The 20,480-nt window shown below is 40.9% G+C and overlaps 1 protein-coding gene across 5 annotated transcripts in view; it reads right to left on the bottom strand.

Moving 5' to 3' along the window:
• Positions 1-16,735: 16,735 nt before the first annotated feature.
• Positions 16,736-20,480, bottom strand: part of RPS6KA1 (ribosomal protein S6 kinase A1) — a 95,593-nt gene continuing 91,848 nt past the window's right edge. For all 5 annotated transcript variants that reach the window (XM_039334209.1, XM_039334211.1, XM_039334214.1 and 2 more), the window contains 2 exons: positions 19,599-19,736; positions 16,736-17,912 (listed from right to left, as the gene is read on the bottom strand). In XM_039334209.1, coding sequence (XP_039190143.1) covers positions 17,790-17,912; positions 19,599-19,736 — 261 coding nt within the window. In that variant the 3' untranslated portion in view covers positions 16,736-17,789. The remainder of the gene's footprint in view (positions 17,913-19,598; positions 19,737-20,480) is intronic.

Genomic DNA, 20,480 nt, shown 5'->3' with positions numbered 1-20,480 from the left:
AGTGTAATCTGTCTGCTGAGAAAATGCAAAACTGGTTAAACATTCTCTCTAGCTACGCAGGTACATAACCTGCAAGCATTTCATTAACATTTATGATTCTAATCTGTGTTGAAATAACTTCTGTGCTTCAACAGATGGGGGAAGGGGAAATAATTGAAATATACCAAATATGCATTAAGAAACAAAAAGCCTATCTCCTATTTCTGACAGATTATTATTATTTTTTTTAAAGGAAAGGTTAAATGTTTGGTGAACCAGAAGAAATTATAAAGATAATTGCGAAGGCGGAACTTTTCAGCAAGAGTATTCTATACATTAACAGTATATCTCAGGAACAACACATTAAATACAAAGTAAGAACCACCATTACTAATTGTTATGAAGCAGCTCTATGCTTGTTTTCTAAAGCAGTGAGCAGTTGTGTCTGTAGTGTTAGCTGTTAGATGTGACAACAAAATCAGCAGGGCAGATGCAGGGCTGGGTCCGGGAGTTTTTGACTGGTAGAGAAAACCAAACAGAAAAAGCTGGGAGCCTTCTTTTCAGGACTAATGGGAGGGAAGCAAGTCATGGGAGCCTTGCTGGGGGATGGGAAGAGTGGAGGGGGAGGGGAAAATGCAGAGCAAGGCCTGAGAATTTTCCTCAGTCCTCTCCTCTCCTCTGTTCAGCAGGACTAACAGGAAGATGTGAAGCCTTTGTAGCTACAAATGGGAGGAGAAAAAACAGCAAGAATCAAATTGAACATTCTTAGGGGGTTTGCCCCATTTCTCAGGGTTAATAGAGTAAATAAGACATACGAAATCAGTCAAAAACAAACCTTCCAATCATTGTCTTTGCCCATCTCCTAGTTAGTTTAATTGGAGGACATGAAATTCTGGTAAAAATCCAGAGTTAGGATTTGTGGAGTCCTAATGCTATGCAATGGGCCTGAACAATTTTAATTTTCTTTACCTGGGAAGCAGACTCAACATATAATTAATTGTCAATGGGAATAAAATATCCAGGAGAAAGTGGTACCAGATAATTTTATTAGGAAAGGGAAATTAAATCCAAGATTTTGATTAAAAAAATCAGTATATATAATTTTAATTTAGCTTGATTCCCATAAAAGGATCCCATGAAACTTTCAAACATGACAAGATTAGACATGCCTGTTTAAACTGGAATTTAATGAAGAAAGCAGAAATATAAACCTATGACTTTTTTTCTGCAGAATTAATGGGAAGAAAGGGTATGCTCAAAAGGAACTGCAAAATACATTAAATAACCATAAAGTAGTCAACAATTTACAATGGTTGTTTTTACAACATGCTAAATCAAAATAAGCATCATGGCCAGATTCACACAAATACTAAGCTATAAGACTGTGTTTGTATGGTATGTTAATCACAGGCTTACAGTACTTACATTTTACTCAACCTAATTTCCTGAATCCACATAACATGTAAACATACTGGCTATCTCTGCACAAAGTGCTTGGGTAAAATGTGATTAATTACTGTGATTCAATGCACTGTGCGCAGCTGTTGTGATTTGTGAAACCATGGATTATAGTTCAAGCACACCTTGTGAACAAAGCCTCATTCTTATACATTAACTATGTCTGCAAGTCTTTAAAAACAGTATGTTTTAGAAAAGTGAGGTTAAGTGTAAATCTAGAAAGCCAAATTTTACCCCTTTATAGTTTCCCAGATTTTGTCCAACAAAACACCTCCGAATCGGAAGACACCCACTCTTATTAAGCATTTCAGCCACCCTCTCCAAAGCTGAGCGTCAATAGCTTACAGTTCTGGGCAGTTGTAAATTCTAACAAAACCCTCCCTTTATTATGCATCTCAGTTGCTCTTCACTTAGCCAAGATACAGGGAAACAGTAATGAGCCACTGACACACCTAAAAAACGGGCTCTGCCAAAGAAGCCTCTGCGGGAACAATGCCAAAAGTCTCTTCCCCGCTTGGCTGTTGGTGAAAATGAGTTCAGGGGAAGTTGCCGAATCTCTTTGGAAATTTGGCCCCATTTAAGCAATCAAACTCCTACCTGAATTCTGTAGGAATTTTATTTCCCGAAATATGCCTAGGCTCTTGCTCTTTCAGCCCCCCTCCAACGCTTCACTTTAATCTTTCTGGATGGGTTGTGTTCAACTGAACCAAGGTTTTCCCAAATTCACCGTTGTTTCGACTTAGACGAAATCCCGAGTCGTTTCGTCTGTATGTCAACTGCGAACCCAGCCTGCGTGTTCGATTACGACTTTTAAAATCTAATCTGCCCAAAATCCAAGGCAGGAAAAATAGCCGCAGGTGAGACGATTCCATCGGCTCTTCTCACAGCTTTCTATTTTCTCAAATTCACCTCCAGACCAAGGTCCCCTCCCTCCATTTTAGGGAACCCCCTCCTGCTTCATTCAGCTGCAAACAAGGGTGCAACCCTCTCTTTTCCTAACTTTTCACCTCCTCCCTGCCTGGGCTTCATTCCAATGCTTTTCCTTCTACAACGACCGTCGCTCTTGCAGAGCGACCTTGCTGCTAGACAACGTGGAGCGGAGGCTGGTAGGCAGGGAAAGCTCCTGAAAAAAGGAGTAGGCGCTTTCCCCTTTTCCCTCTCTCGGATCGGAAGGGTGTCTACCCTGACTCACTTCCAGAAAAGCTCCGGCCATGTGAAACGTCGCCTCCGGGGGGGGGGGGCGAGGACACGTTTGTTTCAGTCAATCTATGGGGCAACTCTGATGTTAAACCAATGTTTGTACCGCGATCAGGTGTTTTGCGAGCGAATGCCCGCGTTGGAGGAGGGGGCGATTTTTTTTAAAAGCTATAATTAAAATAGAACTCCAGGCGAACGAAATACCCCCCCGAGGCGGGTGTAAATAGCACACAGGCCCACCGTGGCGAGCTGTAGCTCGTTATTTCCACGCACGTCAGGAAGTGGCCCTCCGAGGCGAGGCATGCGGGGAGGGCTGCCCACCCTGGGGCTCGTGGCGAGGAGGAAGGAGGCCGCCTCCCCCTGACTCGGGGCTAAGAGGAGAGCGGGCTCGTCGCCGGAGCTCGCTGCCTCGGCTGGGCTTGGCGTCTCTGAAACTCGCTGAGAAGCGCCCCCGGCGAGGGAGCGGAGGGGGGAGGGCGGGCGGCTGTTCCCAGCTCCGAGCCGCGTTTTCCCGCTCGCTAAACGAGCTCTTCGACTCGGCTCGCTCTCTCACGAGCCCCCTCCCTCGCGTGCCTCCGGATGCCTCCGCCGCGCCCGGGACTCGTTCTTTCCCCTCCCCCACCCTTAACTCTAAAACGGGCGCACCCCCCAGCAAAAGGCCGGCTTGAAGGGTACGCCGGGGGCCGGCCGGACTCCAGCGGGCCTTTCCTCGCCGGTAGTCGCGGGGAGCCAAGGAAAAAGACGAGTTGGGTCTCGGGAACTCTTTGACGTGGTTGCCACAGGCTCGGCGGAGGGCTCTGGCGAAGAAGAAGCGGCTGAGCGATACTTGCTGCTCGATGCTTCCTGGAAACTCCCGCTTAGGAGCGGGTGGGGCCAGCGGGGGCGGGGAGAACGTCCTGCCCTGTGAGAGGAGTGGGCGGGTAGTCCGTCAGGTGAAGGTGAAACTCAGCCCCGGGCTGAGGACGGAGCTCTGGAGTAACCAAGCATGTGCTTGTCCTACGGGACCCGCTGCCGTGGAGGGTGGGGGCAGCAAAGCGACCCCCTCCATTTTAAAGGGGACGCGGTTGACCCTCCCCCCCCAAAGAAATCCAGCCCGAAAGAACAGCGGCGCTGGTCTCCCATCCTCCAAACAGGCGCGCACAAAGACCCCCCCCGGCCCCTGGCAAGAGGCGTGTGGAGTGGCACGTCGCCCCCCCCAGAAATCTCGGGGAGCTTGGCTTCAGCACAGAACTGCCCCCTCCCCGGGGCGGGGGCCGTGGGAAGGGAACCCCCCCAGTTCAAGATGAGTAAGAGGTGTGTGTGGGGGGGGGGAAGAATTAAGCCTGAACCCCCCCAGATTAGCCAAACTAAGGAGCCCTTCCTGCTGACCCCCTAAGCAGGCTGGATCGCCCTTCCCAACGAGGGATGCAACTTTTCCACGCACATTTCCATCCCCAAAATAGTTAAGCAAGCAAACAGGTCCCCCCCCCCGAAAAAAAAAGAGCGGGAGGAGGGGAAGAAGCAGCAGCCCCGCTTCCTGCAGATTTGGAAATCGAGCGCAGGAGCGCAAAAGCTTTTGAAAGCGCCCTCCCCGCTTCCCTCTACGTTTAGTTTGCTAGCGCTCCCTGCTGCCCCCTTACACACACACTCCCCCCCCCAGTCTCCTTTCAGAGACCTTCAATTTATCCCATCACCAAGCTGCATGTCAGCTGGGAGGTGGGGAAGAGGCTGGCTGCAAACTGCAGAGGGTTAATGGCAGAGAACTGCGCTGGGGGAGGGGAGGCCGCCTTTGCAAATGGAAACATCGGTACAGAAGCATTTAGCACAACCGAGAGGGAAAACTGCAAGGAGGGAAAGAAAAACTCTCCCTTTGCTGCCCTCTGGTGCTGGATCCTGCCAAAGGAAGCGAAAAATGGGCACAGTAATATGTGCATCTAAAACTGGAGGAAGCAGGCAGGGGGTGTGGTGTTTTTTGCCTTTGGTGGGGGCGGAAGGCCATTTGGGTTGAAATAGTTCCTTTGCATAGATGTGTATTTTTGGAAGGCAAGAAGGTTAGCTTAAAGTCAGATGACGTTTGCGGCCATAGACTGCATCTGTCACTATCTTACATTTCTGTTTTGTAAGTTTTTTTTCCCCTGAAGTCTTCATCTGGAGTTTGGATGAGGAGCTGAATTAGGCAAGGAAAAAGCAAATGGAAGGTTGTGAAAGTGGAGGGCTATGTCAGAGACTCTGTGGTTATTCAGGGGGCTGTGCAGGCAAGGCATTGATTGATTACATGTCTATCTAGTCAACTCTTAACATCCACATAGATCAGGGGTAGACAACCCTGACTCTTTTATGACTCGTGGACTTCAACTCCCAGAATTCTTGAGCCAGCAATTCTGGGAGTTGAAGTCCACATGCCTTAAAATTGTCAAGGTTGAGAAACACTGCTTTACAGGTTGTACAACACCTACACCAACATTCAGAAGCATCAGTATTGTTTCTGTTCTGCTTCTTCAAAGTTCTGCTTTCAGTTTTGTAGTGTGTCACAAAGAAAATCATTGCTTATGTACTTCTAATGTTTGTGATAAGTATGTCAAACTTGTATGCCGCTCATCCTGCTGAAAGCAGCTCTAGGCAGCTTTACAGACATTGAAGAAAACGCAGAATAAAACAATAAAGATCTTAACAATAGACACGGCATGGCATCTTTTCCAAGGACTTGATTGCTAGCTTACTAAGTGCTAATTGTTTGCATACTGCTGATTCTGGATTGCTGATTCCTTTACTATTTTACTATTTATTTGATTTATATGCCATCTTTATTCTTTTTACAACTCAAGGTAATGTAGATAACCAACCACTAATAATTGACCCTAAAAAGCAGAAACTATTCAAAACTTCAACTTCTTTGTTGTCACTGCTAAGGTTAGCTGCTGACTTGTTGGCATTAGTTTGGTATTTATGTTTAACCTTAATGCCATTTTTTCCCACTGTTCTCCTTGCCTTTCATTAGATTATTTGCTTTTTCAGCTACCAGAATAGTGTTATCAGCACAACAGAGCTTATCGATATTTCTTCCTCCAAGTTTAAGACCATGCTCATCTTCCATTCCGGCCTTCCTTGATGCATATTCAGCATATAAATTGTCAAGTTTTGCCATGTTCAATTTGGATTATGGTTTCCTGTGCTGTGTATAGGTTTTGGATGAGATGCCCATTTTCCTAAAGGCATTTGACACTGTTGGCACAATCAAAGACCTTTCTGTAATCAGTGAAGCACATTTTTCTTTTTGGTATTCTTTGGTTTCTCAGTTATCCAGCATGGGCCAGAATAATATCTCGTTCTTTTGTCTGTTTTTCCTAGAAAAACATATGGCACAGCATACTGGTCTGCAGATCAGCTGGCTATATTTTAGGCAGATTTATTGTACAAACCCAGAAGTTGGGTTCAGTCAATAAAATGAGCATAATGTATGCTCACAGCTACTGTTAGAGAAGAATTCTGGTATTTACCATAGAAATTAAGTTCTGGTAGAAGCTGTTAGATGGACCATCCATCATTCATTGCCTGGATATAAATCAGAAGCTAGCCTAGCCCAAGTAGAGGACAAGTACCATAGATTCGTTAAGAGAAAAAAAATCTAGCTCAAGCAAGTCATTCCAGCTAATGTACATCCTACATTTTTTTACAATAAATTGCTATTGCCTTCAAGTAGTTTCCCTATAACAGAAAGCTGAAAAAGGAATTAGTAATATACACTGTATTAATACCCACACAGGTACATTCTTGTGCCAGTGGAATATGTGGTGTCTCTCATTGATCATTTTGTATAAATAACAAAAGCATGAAGAGGTGTTCCATATTTGGGCAGAGGCGCTTCATATCTCGCATCACACTAGATCGAATGCTTTAGGTCCAGATAGTGCACAGTAATTCAAAGGAACTCCTATCACTGGAACTCTTTGAGCTCTAAACCTTTTAGTACTTCCCTCATATACAGTATAGATCCAGCTATATATACACTCAGAATAAATTTACTATTAATACATAATGTGTAGTATTTACATTCTCTATTACCTTGTCTTTTCCAAACACTTTCCATCGCCTCAGTATTTTTTTTAGGCAATAGAGTACACATGTACACTTATTGTCAAACCGATTTTCTGTGTCAAAATAAGAGGACTTGATAAACTGCTGATACCTAGTCAACAAGCTGAATAAGCTGCAAGAGTTTCCCCTTCAGTCACTGAAGCGTACTTAAAATTTAGGGCAGGGACTTTGCAGAAAACAGTGAAATACATTATATCCCCTTCTCTCTTCAACTTCAAAAGCAAATACATATGTACACGTACAAATCCAACATGTTTAGCCTAGTAAGATATTGCAAGACATAAAGGTTGCTCTTTATTCTTGCCTTTGTACTCCCTCAGTTTAGGTTGAATGTGCAAGACAATAGAATTTGGTGAATGGAATATTACTGATGCATTCTAAAGTTGGATTTGTTCCTATCCAATCTTAGAACTTGGGTCTCTTAAATGTGCATCAGGGAAAAATATTTTAAGGTTTCCACAGAGAAGCTGAAGCAAGATGAAAATTAAATGTCCTTGTTGTAATTGCAAGGTAAATGTGTATCTCTCTGCTTTCTACTTCATGCTTTAATCATTTTGACACCAAGCTACACAGCAGTAATTTAAAATTAATGTGATTGACATTCGATGGATAGCAAAGCCCAACGTGGAGCTCCACCTCCTAGACAGGATGGCTCAGGCTGAGGTTTCAATTGGCTGCTAGACTTAAGTCAGCTGACACAACACCTAGCAATACACGGCAAACAATTAATCTACTAATTTCATTTTCTCTTTAATTTGAAACCAGAAAATTGTTACCCATCAGCTCAGAAGCATAGCTGTCTAGTCTCATGTTTCTCTGAAGAAACAGCGTTTGTAAGGTTGGTCAAAGTGGGGAGAGTGTCACAAAAGTAGATATGGTAAAACATTTTTATTAACCGGATTGTGCTCCTTAAATACCAGAGTGAAATAAAGTTAGTGGGCTACATTTGGAGAAACAAAAGATTTTAATGAAAGGGAAGGAGACAATACTATAACGCGGCTAGCTTTAAATAATCTGTTAAAGGTTATTTATGTACCTTTAAAGTGGCTTGAGGTGATTTAATATTGTTTTAGCATGTATTTTTCTCTCAAACTTATTTTAAATTGAAGACGGACTCATCCTGACTACAGATTAGAAAGGAGCTCAAAATTGTACTTATTTCCCCAGCTTTCAATTTCTAGACTAAAATAGCCAAGAAATAAGCAACTGGTGCTTTTTTAATATTTTCAATCAGCTCTCAAATGTTCTGGAGCTCCTCCACCACTGTGGGTAGTGATTAAATACTATATAGATAATCCTCAACTTACGACAATTGAGCCCCAAATTTCTGTTGCTAAGCAAGACAGCTAAATGAATTTTGCCCCATTGTATGATGAGCTTGCCACAATTGTTAACCAAATCACTGAAGTTGTTAAGTTAGTAACACGGTTGTTTAGTGAATCTGGCGTCCCATTGGCTTTGCTTGTCAGAAGGTTGCAAAAGGGGATCACGTGACCATGGGACACTGCAACTGTCATAAATATGAGTCATGTGCCCAGCGTCTGAATATTGAACATATGATCATGAGCATGCTGCAATAGTCTTAAGTGTGAAAAACGGTCATAAGTCACTTTTTTTAGTGTGGCTAACCCTGATCAAATAAACTGACTTTATGCTCCTGTGCTGGCAACAATCCTAAATATTTGAAGGACATGAAAGTTGTCTGATCTTGGAATAGCCAACTGTATATCCCAGATGTCAAAAAAATCCAAAATCGAGGTCAATTCTTAGTATATCCACGTCAGTAGATGTTGTAATAGTAGATTCAGTAGATCATAGACAGTGGATCCATGACAAGAGCATTTCAGCAATTCAATGCCACCATCTTCCTTTTTTCCCCCCCAACTTACCTGCGTCACGTACATCCCTAAGATTTCCTGGTAGATTCCCATCTAAGAATAATTTAAGTCTGAATGTGTTTTAGCTTTTTTATGCACACCTAAGCGTTGTTACCTGCTAAGGACACTAGGGGGCGAATCTTAGTTCACAATGGACAGTGTTCCTCCAAGTGAAAGGAAATTTTTCACCTTCACCTTGCTGTGAGATAGAAGTAAAATGAGAGAATTATCTTATTCTATTCAAGAATAATTATACTAGCTAATGGCTAATGTTTTCTCAGTGATACCTGTGAAAACTTTGTATGAAATTTTGTTTTTTAAAAAATAGTTTTAACTTCCCATCCTGTTCGTGTTGGAAGCATTTTTAAAGATGCTTCCAGGTTGAAAGGATTAGTGACATCCCTGTGGCCAGGGGATGCCCATGGAGCTCCCTTCATGTCCCCATCAAGAGCTGGAATGAATGACAGGAGCTCACCCTGCCATGTAGCAGCACTCGGGTCTCGAATGTGTATATATACATTAAAAAAAAAAGGGGGGGGGGAAGGAAAGCAAAGAAAAAAATAGAGAAATAAAAACCTAAGAAAGCAATTTCTACCCTCATTACAATAGGTATAAACAATTTTACTATCTCTTCACCTTCTCTTATTTAACAGTTATAAAACTCTTCATTCCACTGTTCATCTCTTAACTCAAGGAAAATCCAGTAAGTAATGCCTTTTCTAATCCAGGAGTCAGCAAAAGTCCAAACAGAGCCCTGAAATAGTATCATTAGTTAACATGTATTAAACCCAACATTCCACATCTCAACTTTTAGCTGTAAGCAAATTCACATTTAAAAGCCATAAAGCAGTCCCAGTATCCTATTGTGAACAAAAGACTAAAGTTTAACATGACAAAGAGGGACAGTTTCTTTTTTAAAAGAAAACAAGATCACTATTCCTTAGTGTACTTTAAGTGAAAAGACAATTAGATACAAAGTCAATTTAAGTGCTGACAGATTAGAATATATAAAGTAGTTGTAAAGAAAAGGGCTTAAAATCATGTTAACTGTAAACACACTGAATACTGTATACTACATTTTTCAACTGTAGATGTCAGCAAATCTGAAAAGAACCACCCCAAATAACATGTCCCTTTCAAAGAAACATTCCATATCTCATCTATAATCAAAACCATATTTAAAAAGCATAAAGTAGTCCCAGTAATCATTTTTCCAATCTACATATTAGCAAATCCAAAAGGAACCATGCAAAAGTACATGTCCCATTTTAATCCTGATCAAATAAATTGACGTTATGCTCCTTTTTATATAAAACAATTTTGTTCTTTTCATTCAGATGGTGGTTGATCCATGTTTTGAACTTTTGTAATAGTTCAAACAGCCTCTTTTGTAAATCCAGCAAAAAGAAAATTATTCCAACTGCTCACTGGGATTGCCATTTTTATTTCCTTCTTAATTCTTGTTGTTCTCAGATAAACTTTGTTGCATATTTGTTTTGGTAGCATCTTCTTCTGGGAACAGACTTTTCCCAAGAAAACACAACATGGCTGGCATTATTGATTCGAAGTCCCAATGCAGTTCCTCAAAAATATCTCTGAATGCCATTATAAGTTGTTTGTCTTCCTATGTCTCCAGTTTTTCTTTTCCACCAAAATGCATTTACTCTTTAAAATTAATTTCAAAATCTTAATATTCAAAATCCAATTTCCAACATTTTCTGAGCCCCGTGTCAAACTCGCAATGTCACGTGACGTGTCGTGACATATCACGACTTTTTTTCCATAGGCGGCAATGCGGTGGGTGTGGTTTCGCCATGACGCATCGGGCCCGTGGGCCGGCAGCTTGACATCCCTGCCCTAATCCATTTAAAACTTTCTATACCCCAAATCGTATCTTGCATTTTGCTGTTTGTTTTACATTCTTAAAGGTTATAAAGATCACCTTCATTTTCTTACATATAGGATTAAAGGCACTCATCTGGAGTCTCCAGCCTTGTCATTTTCTTAAAGCAATGAATAGGCAATTTCATAAAAAATAATTAGCAAGAAAAATACAAACTTAATTTGCTTTAAAAGGCTTAATTTGGGGCTGAAGCAAATATATTTCTTCACCCCTGGTTGTCCCACCCTCCAGAGATCACAACTTTGCAGTCTCCTCATGAGAAGCAACCATATAGAGCAGAGATCCCCAACCTTTTGAGCACCAGGGACCGGTTCTGTGGAGAGAGGTTTTTCTGTGGACAGGAGGGTGTGTGGTTTTGTGTATTGCCTGCATCCCACAGATGGGGCTTTGCTTGTTTGTGCAGCCCAGTTGCTGGCATGCCGTGGCCTGGTACCAGGGGTTGACCCCTGACATAGACCAAAACTTGGGTGGTCTCATGTCCTGCCTTTGTCCAAAGAGGTTTGAAGGAGCTAATCTATTTCTTGCTGCCTGTTCTTACCACAAACATCAGCTCTGCTCTTTGCAGAGCCATCTTCAATCCACCATTAGGAAGCCAACATTGTATGAAATTTTAAAGGTACAATTATATTTGTTGTGACTTTAATTCTGCATTTACCATTGGTCAATCTCTGGGAAGTATCTAGAGGTCTAACTGGTCCTATTTTATTGGATTAATTTTAATGGGGGGGGGGCTGGGAATGACTACAAAGTGCAAGGCAGGTTTCCACCTGATCCTTGTTTCTGATGATTAACACCTCTAATTGTGAGAAGACTAATAGCTGAGACCAGAAGGTTAAATGGTCCCACCTTTTTCAAAGGGACCAATGGAACAGCCATTCTGGCAACAAACATGGTGGAACCTAGCAAAATTTACTAATGATAAATCTATGGCAAGCCCCCTTTCTTAAGCAAAGTAGTGGTAATGATAGAGTTGATTCTCTTCAAAATTCTCTTGGGTTAATTTCGGTTGCCCAGTGGGAAAACTATTACTGGGGAAAGACAGAAGGATGTTAACACCAACCATTCTCCTTGACCTGTTAGTGCAGGGATAATTCACTTGAGGCTCTTCAGATCTGTACTACACAGTCCTAAACTATGCCTCTGATAACTGTTGCAAATTGTTGAGATAGGAAATGCTTGAAAATTGTAAGTTTTAAATACTAAGGACTTCAATCCGCAAAGTAAAAACCATCCTCAAATAAGTTGTATCATTGCCTTGCTTACTCAGCTCCTCAGGCTTCCCAAAACTGTTAAGCACCATCTCTGATTCCCAAAAGGAAAGTGTCAAGTATCAATGGTATACTGGAATGGTAACCCATGTGAGGAAAGAGTGGGACTGCCTTAGAGTGTTGCTTATCCTTATTCATTTACGGGAGGTGGTGCTAGAGCAGGGGTTCCCAACCTTGGCAACTTTAAAACTTGTGGACTTCAACTCCCAGAAGTCCTCAGCCAGCCAAGCTGGCTGAGGAATTCTGGGAATTGAAATCCCCAAGTCTTAATGTTGCCAGGGTTGGGGACCTCTGTGCTAGAGGACTTCCGGTAGATCCTTGGACGAGGCCTACCCAACTAAAGCTCAATTAAAAAAACGTGAAGGCACTATCAGTTAAGTGGTTTCTTGGTTCAGATGGGTGGCTTTAGTTGGGGAGATGCTGGTAGTTAGGCTAATAAGTCATTAGTGATCTAAATAACTCCTGTAATATGGAGTGTTTTTTAAACCAGTTTGGTGAGCATTCTAGTTATGTCTATATTTGGAGAAAATTTCTTGGATGTAATCATGTTCGAAACTGCCATTAGGATTATTATAATGTATGGTCTTACCTTGAAAGCAGACTCATGGGGAAATAAATGAATAAATACAAGGCACAGAAAGAGTATTAGCTGAAAATAGATTTCGTTGCTGTATTTTAAGCTAAAGAGATTGGAGAGTAACAAGGTCACAATAACATATTTTTTATGTACCTGGACTTGAAAAACTCATAAAAGGTATAAAAATATTTGTCACTGTACTTTCCAAACAGCGCTGCCTGTCATTAGTTCCATGGAAACTCTTTTTTTTTAATTTACAAACTAACAAAAACCTATTCAATAACTCATCCACAGTTAGCATTCCAATTCCAACAATGGAGGAAAGCCATTTTATTTCAGCAAAAGAGCACTGAAATCTCTAATTGATATAATTGAGCAATTGAGCCACTGGACTGACGGAACAGAGAAAAGGGAGCAGGTGTCCTGATTGAGAAAGAGATGGAAAACCAAGAGGAAATATTGGTATAGAAAAGATAGCAGTACTGTTGCTATTAAATCACTTTATAACAATTGTAAACACTCACCCAACCCACCAGTTTATTTGCAATGTATTTTACAATAGAGTAAGATTGACAGAGGTTTCATAGGCAAGCTGTTTGTGCAGCCTCAAGACCAAAAGCATCCAAAATACCATCGGGTAACTGAAATAATTAAAATGCTGGCTTGTACGGTCTTTTTGGCGTGTCCAAACTACTTGCAATATTTAATCATCTTTAATATGAAACTAATATAGGATTTTCTCATTATTAGCTTATTTATTAACAGTATGCAAGAAGTTTTTCATTCTTTCCTTTATTGGTTCTTTATTCTGAAACAGATCAAAGAATCATCATTTTCCTAGCCTAAGTATCTATGTTTTAAATTTGAATAGCAAATTCATCAGGTTAATATCTTCTGCAGTCTCAAGAACGTATCCCAAAGTAATGGTACAAACATGGCAATCACGTAGCCAATTAGCAGGTTCTGAGTAAATATATATTATGTTATGGGTTAATCTATGGACCTGTCATTTAGTGTATTTTATCAGCCCATCTTCCCAATTTTTTGGACTTAAAGAGTGAAAATAATAATATATAATATGGAGCTCAGTTTGCATACTATGGAGTCCCATCTACACATTTTTGTTGTAATATCTGAGCTATGAGGAAAGTTTCTCTGCTTGTGGAAACATTGATGTGTTCTCAAATAAAAATTTATATCCCATCAAACTGAACAAAACCTAACTCAAGCAGATTTACAACAATTTAAAGTAAGTCACATAACAAATGCTGTTTAACAAACAGAAAATGCCTGTCAAGAGAGCACAAACAGAACAATAGAAACAGATCATTCTGAATTTGAATAGTAGTATTTATTATAAGGCTGTTTTGAAGGCAGGCATAAAAATGGGCAATTCTTTTTAAGATAGCAATGGCAGTTACATGTGAGGCATGGGATATAAAATATTATTTCAATTCCTCCAGTTACATTGGACTACAGCTCCCAGAATCCCATGCCAGCAGAGCCAAAGGCATCCACTTGACAATGAATTAGTAAAAAATAAAACTTCAGAATTAAGAAAATCACTATTGCCTGGTAGTTGTTTCCATTCATTTGCAAAAAAAAAAAAAAAAAAACAGGTGGCCATAACAAGTTTTTCTCTTTTGCACAGTGCTGATGAATTCCCACCCGTTTTGCTCCTAGCAGTCATCTGTGCATTCCTGGTGGCCAGACGCTAAGCCAGGGTTCTTCAAACTTGGCCCATTTATGACCTGCGGATTTCAACTCCCAGCTGAAGTTGCTGGCTGAGGAATTCTGGGAGTTGAGGTCCGCAAGCCATAAAAGGGCCAAGTTTGAAGACTCCTGCCATAGACTTATCAGTTATGCATCTTTATGGAAGTAGCTTACACTTACACTTCCCCCTTGAGTTCCCCCTATTAAAATGGTCCTACCGTCATAAAAGCTTCTAATTACCATTGGAGTTTATTAGGATTGTGGGTTCTGGAATCGGCACAAAGACTTCAAGAGCTGCATGGCTTTCATGAGTTGTGCGTGTTGAATACCCCGAATTATTACATGAAAGAATCATTAGTTTGGCAGGAAACTCAAGACTGTATGGGTCAATCATCTGCGCAGTGCAACTCTTATGAAGAATGTTAATGACATTCAGTTGATGGTCCTCTAGTCTCTTATTTCCATTGGAGAATCTCCAGTTTCCAGATTAATGTACTGTTAAGCAAGTCTTAGAAATATCTTCTATACTTACCTGTATTCTGCTTCCCAACAATTTCCATGCATTGTTTAAGTAGGAAAGAGAAAACAATCTCCTGTGATAGGAGATTGAAATACCCCAGATATTCAAGTAGTAAAATCTCTCTGTTCATCTGCTTTAATGCTTTCCATCATTTCTTTGTACTGTGTTCCAGGCTGGAAACTGTCCATAAAGATAGTGGTTCTTTGGTATAGATCAACTAGTAAGAGTTCCTCAATTTAGTAAGAATTAAACCAGCCACCCAAATGCTTATAGTTGACATCAAACAAGTCAGCATTATTACATATCTAAGAAACTAAACAATGCCAGTATGGTTAAGCCACTGGTGAATATTATACAGGAAAATGTTTTTCAAGGGCAAAATTGTTGTTGGATTTATTCATATTATGTAAAAAGGGCTTTTCTGAATAGTCACTTAAGACAATTTATATTACATATTTTCCATTTCTATGTAAAATGTGCTCTGTCCCATTAGGTGGGTTCTTTGAGGGAGAAGTAGGACACATTGTCACATTATAAACTTTTATCTGCCACCCCAGTGCAACCAGGTACATGCTTTTCTAAACTGGGAAGCATTAGCAAGCTTTCCTCAATATTCCCTACTCCAAACTTGTTCACACTGTGGGAAACCTAGATCAGTGAATCCAGAATGAAGAAAGCTAAACAGATGGATAGAGAAAGCAGGAGGGATAGAAATAAATAGCGTCAAGAGCAATAGCAGAGTATTCAGTAAATGTAGGTAAGGTAGAAACAATCTCTATACTAACTCTGGCTCCTGTAACTGATAACTGGGTGAAACAGTGCACTATATAGGGCAGTGATGGCGAACTTTTTAGAGACCGAGTGCCCAAACTGAAACCCAAAACCCACTTATGCATCGTTGAGTGCCTGGTGGGCGTGGCCCATTGAGTAGGCGTGGCCCATTGAGTGGGTGTGGCTGCAATGGTAACAGCAGACTGGGTGGGATTAAAAAGTTCAATCAATCAATTCCAACTTCGCAAGATCTTTTTTTTCCCACGAGAAGTTGAAATTGACTGATTGAACCTTTTTTTTTTTTTTTTGCACATGGCGGCAGAGGCCTAAAGCGAAAAGGTTTTATAAAACCCAGCTGAAGGCCTAGGACTGGGGTGACGGTGCGCGTGCCCACAGAGAGGGCTCTGAGTGCTGCCTCTGGCACCCGTGCCATAGGTTCGCCACCACTGATATAGGGCTTTTTTGTTTTGAATCATGTATTTCAAATGCACCAACTTACAGAAGGCACCCAAAATCTCAGACCCATCATTCCCCTGGAACTGAAATTTGGCAAATTTGATAAAACATTTTATGCCATAAATATCATGAAGCGGTTTATGACACATTATGTCATAAAGTTTCCTGTGCTGATGTTTGACTGTGCTATGCAGTTCACCATGGGCTACTTTCAAGGCAGATGCACTTCTGACTGTATCCCAGATTCTCCAGTGAAGGCCTTAAATTAAAAGTTCTGTCATTGTTGAAGGCAATGAGAGATCCGTTAAGGAAATATCTTTGGGAGGATGAGCCAAGAGGGCACCGGTTGTCTAGTTCCATGTAAAAATCAATGGTGACAAGACAGCTGTTGCTGATAACCTCCCTCCTGCCAAATAAAAACCAGTATCTTTATTTGCATATCCCATCAGGGGGAAAAAAGGCACATCATTAGTAAATCTAATTGGGCAGTTCTTGTTCATCAGATCTGTGCTCTTCTATTATCACATAAAACAGGGGTCTTCAAACTTGGCCCTTTTATGACTTGTGGACTTCAACTCATAAAGTCCACAAGTCATAAAAGGGCCAACCTCTGATATAAAACAAGGGATGGGATTTGCTTACATTAAAGATTGACACAAACAAGAAAGCAAACTTAGCCTTAAATTCAGACATCATTGTTCCAGCCAGAGTGGAAAAAACATTGGCTAGAAAGTTTTGACAAAAGTAGGTTCCTTTCTCTCCCCCATGTGTGGGCAAATTAGATAGCCAGACAATTAAACAAACCATACTTCTTTATCTTTTCTAGTTCAGGGGAAAAAATCTTTGGGGACATGCTTCATTTTCTATTGAAATGTCATTAAGGAGTGTGATTTACACATGATACACAGGGACCATAAATGGAGATAAGAATATGACCATGTATATGGAATATAAAATATTATATTAATATAAGGAGCCCAATAGCACAGATAACCATCCAAACAGGGAAATGCAAGGTTAGTCAGTGAAGTAACTTCAAGCTGCATGATATGATTTATTTCAAAATTCAGACAGAAACCCTGAGTTACCAGCTACACAATCAGTTAAATTAAAAAAAAAAAAAAAAAAAGGAACAGAGCAACAAAGACTTTTTTTGGTTGGACTTAGCATCATGGAGGTGCTGGATTGTGCTGTTTGGCAGAGTTTAAAATAAACAAATAAACAAACAAACAAACAAACAGAACCCCTCTCTCCTTTCTCCATCTAGAAAATCTGGACATCTTCACCACTGAAAAAGCATTTTCTTTCATTACACATTTAAAAGCTAGATATACAATCTGGCACAGATTTCAAGAGTCCACAGGATTTGGGGATTTAGAAAAAGTATATAATTCCAACCCGTCGGATGGAGTCGTCTTCAATCACATGATGTTGAAAAGAGAAAGAGGGAAGAAATGAGTCAGAATTGTTCAAAACCATCTTGAGTAGCAGCCACCTGGCTTGGATGATAAGGAGAGGAAGTCCAGCTTGTGCACAAGAGAACCCACAAATCATGTAAAAAGTGTGTGTGTCTATACAGAGAGGGCCTTTTAAAAACAAACAAAATGAAAACATCTCCACTGGAGTGATCTTGATGAGAGAAGCAGTGAGAGCACGCTTTCAGCTGTTATCAGGTTTGAGTTGCTGAGATACCAACTTGTCTAAGGCATTGCCATTTGCAGGTAGAGGTGTTTTGCAGGAAGATTACTGCATGTTCATCTTCTTGCCTACATCTACATAGATTCCTTTTTAAACAGACTCTCTGTTCATTTAAGAACAACACATCACAACAACAAAAAAGACATCCATGAGGAGAACAAGAGCTAATCTTTCTGAAGGCACTTGGCCCTGATGGACTTCTTGGTGGAGTGACACTTTCCTGTGCCTCTGGAAATACCAGGGGAGTTTGTGCAGAGTCATGACTTGGGGTGCTGGAGAATTACCCTGCATTCCCATATCACAGAGTGGTAGATGGGAGCTTCTTAACCCGCCTCTGGGCCAAGAAAGAGGCTTCAATAGGCTTCAGTTGGGGACTTGGCTTTGAGTTGTTCAGTGCAGAGTATGTGGCAGCCATGGCACCCTGGAAGAGAGACAAGCCACAGGGATTTGCTTAAGAGACAGACATGTGTAAGATGCATGGGCACCAGAGTTGACATCACGACAAAAAAATGATTATTTGCTGATCACTTAAGCCCCCAAAGCATCAAACCATTCACTATCTCATCTAGCCATGCTGTTTGGAGACACAGCATTTTCATTCCAACCTAGAACTAAGGCGAACTTTCCTGACAGCTAGAACAATTAATCAGTGGAACGATTTGCCTCCAGAAGTTGTGGGTGCTCCAACACCGGAAGTCTCTAAGAAGAGATTGGACAGCCATTTGTCTGAAATGGTGTAGGGTTTCCTACTTGAGCAGGGGGTTGGACTAAAAGAACTCCAAGGTCCAATTCTGTTATTCTGTTATTCATTCATTTACACATTGTCAAAAATCAAACCTTTTCCTGCTGATATCTGGAGGCATCAATTGGGAAAGGTAGCTTCTACATGTCACTCCAAAGTGAGCCTTCTCAAGGTCCCATCTCAACAAGCAATGATGATAGGGACGATTGATAGACAATTTGCTAGTCGGAGGCTCTTATTAATCTCAAAGGTTATCATCTGTTTTACTATCCATGGAAAGATGAACCATTTTATTAGTGCTAAGCCTCAACTGAGAAAGAGCAATTTAATCCTGCTTAAGGGAACAAATCAAGATCTTGAAAGAAAGCAACGATCACTTATGCACTAGTTTCTTCAAGCAAATAGTGGTAAAAAGAAGAATGGAGCCAGAATGTTTGCAGATGTCCATGGAGTAATGAAGTCCACTTCTCTGGGAGTCACAACTAAATTGCAGTTTCCCCACTGAATGTATCTGGGGTAGGAGAATCATTTATTATGTGAAACGGCCTGACTTATTCTTAAAGAAATATAATGGCTAGAGTTCCTTAAAGGGATGCAGCTTTTTTTTAATGCTTTCAAGTCAATATTAACTCTAGCAACTGCCTGGACAAGTCATTGTAGTTTTCTTGATAAGATTTTTATAAGTGGTTTGCCATTGCCTCCTTCCTAGGGCCGAGTATGTTTGACTGGTCCAAGGTTACCCAGCTGGCTTTGTACCTAAGGCAGGACTAGCCTGGTAACTTTAACCAGTAGACCAAATTGACACTCTCTGCCTTCCATTTATAGACTAGAATTCCTTCTCTCCCTCTTTCCTGCTAGAAAAAGCAGATTTTGCCAATTGGGAAACATTTCCCGAAAGCTGTATCTGGGAGTTTTAATCTAAACAATCTGAAGCAGCTTAGATATATTATAGAATATCTGAAGAATGATTTCCTAAGGGTTTCCATCAGGTACATGCACATACATAGGACAGGGAGAGAGAGAGAGAGAGAGAGATTTGCTACTATTTTGATGAGTTTACTCTAGTATTTTAATTATTTTTTAAAATACTATCAAGTAGGGTGTAGGAACACAAAAGTGCCGACTTTAAAGGACTTCTTCAGCCAGACTAGTATTGTCTACTTTGGCAGCAGGTCTCTTGTTTTTTTCCTTCTTTTCAAACATGACATGCCACAAATGGGACATGGGTTTCCCACATGTAATCTGAGTTGTGCCAACCTCTCTCTCCCATACTGTTTCTCTGTTTCCTCACTGGCCCAACGATACTGAGAGAAAACTAGGGTCGTACGACAGAATATAGCAGGAAGCATGCAAATCTCTTCATACCTTTACAAGTTGTACATCCTGGTGACTTAATTGGCTCTGAGGCAACTTGTCCTTCTGCGTTATCCACGGGTGTTGGAGTACCTGTTTGGCAGTCAAACGCTTATGCGGATCAACATGGAGCATCTTGGATACTAAATCCTGCAGTAAGTATTCAGAAAATATAGTTGCTGAGTATCTTTCTTCCCCTTGTCAGTTTCTTGGCTACACTGAAGAAGACAGTGCTGTTTCTTAGTTAATTTGAAAGTTATTTCCAGATTTGTCATATCGGGGAACAACAATACCTAGTCAGCCAAGAGTAGTAAATTCCTTCCTTCCTTCCTTCCTTCCTTCCTTCCTTCCTTCCTTCCTTCCTTCCTTCCTTCCTTCCTTCCTTCCTTCCTTCACTACATTTGGATATCATGTCTGAATCTAATCTATGGCTTGTTCTTCTTTGCAGGGCAGTCATAAGCTAGGGTTTGTTCTCTAAATAAACCATCATATGGAATCTCTAATTTGTTTAGGTACTCGTTCTAACAAGAAAAGCCAAGGAAACACAACTACATGGCAGGCATTGATATCCTTTTCATTCACAACAAAGTGCAAACAGCTTAAGGAATCCATAGTTTTCTTCATTAATCATTCCTCTTATTTCTTTCCTTGTCACCTTTTTATTGCCTGGTCAACTAATTCCAAAAATTAAATCAAAGGAGTTAGTTTTAGACCCAATGAATTCCAGGGCTATTGCAGCCTGAATTAATTCCTGGCCAGCTCAAGAGTTAATGGATTGTTGAGTCTCCCTGCTTCTGAAACAAAGAAGACCTGCAAAAATGGGGCTTTACTATATACCCTTTTTTAAATTTTGCATCTTCCACCTTCACCACAAGGGGATGGAAAGAGGACAAA

This window comes from Crotalus tigris, unplaced genomic scaffold, assembly GCF_016545835.1.
Source record: "Crotalus tigris isolate CLP2741 ecotype Arizona unplaced genomic scaffold, ASM1654583v1 scf7180000017628.32516253702:7417878, whole genome shotgun sequence".
NCBI lineage: Eukaryota > Metazoa > Chordata > Lepidosauria > Squamata > Viperidae > Crotalus > Crotalus tigris.
Note: the sequence above shows the minus strand (reverse complement) of the source record. Positions and strands in the feature narration are given on the sequence as shown.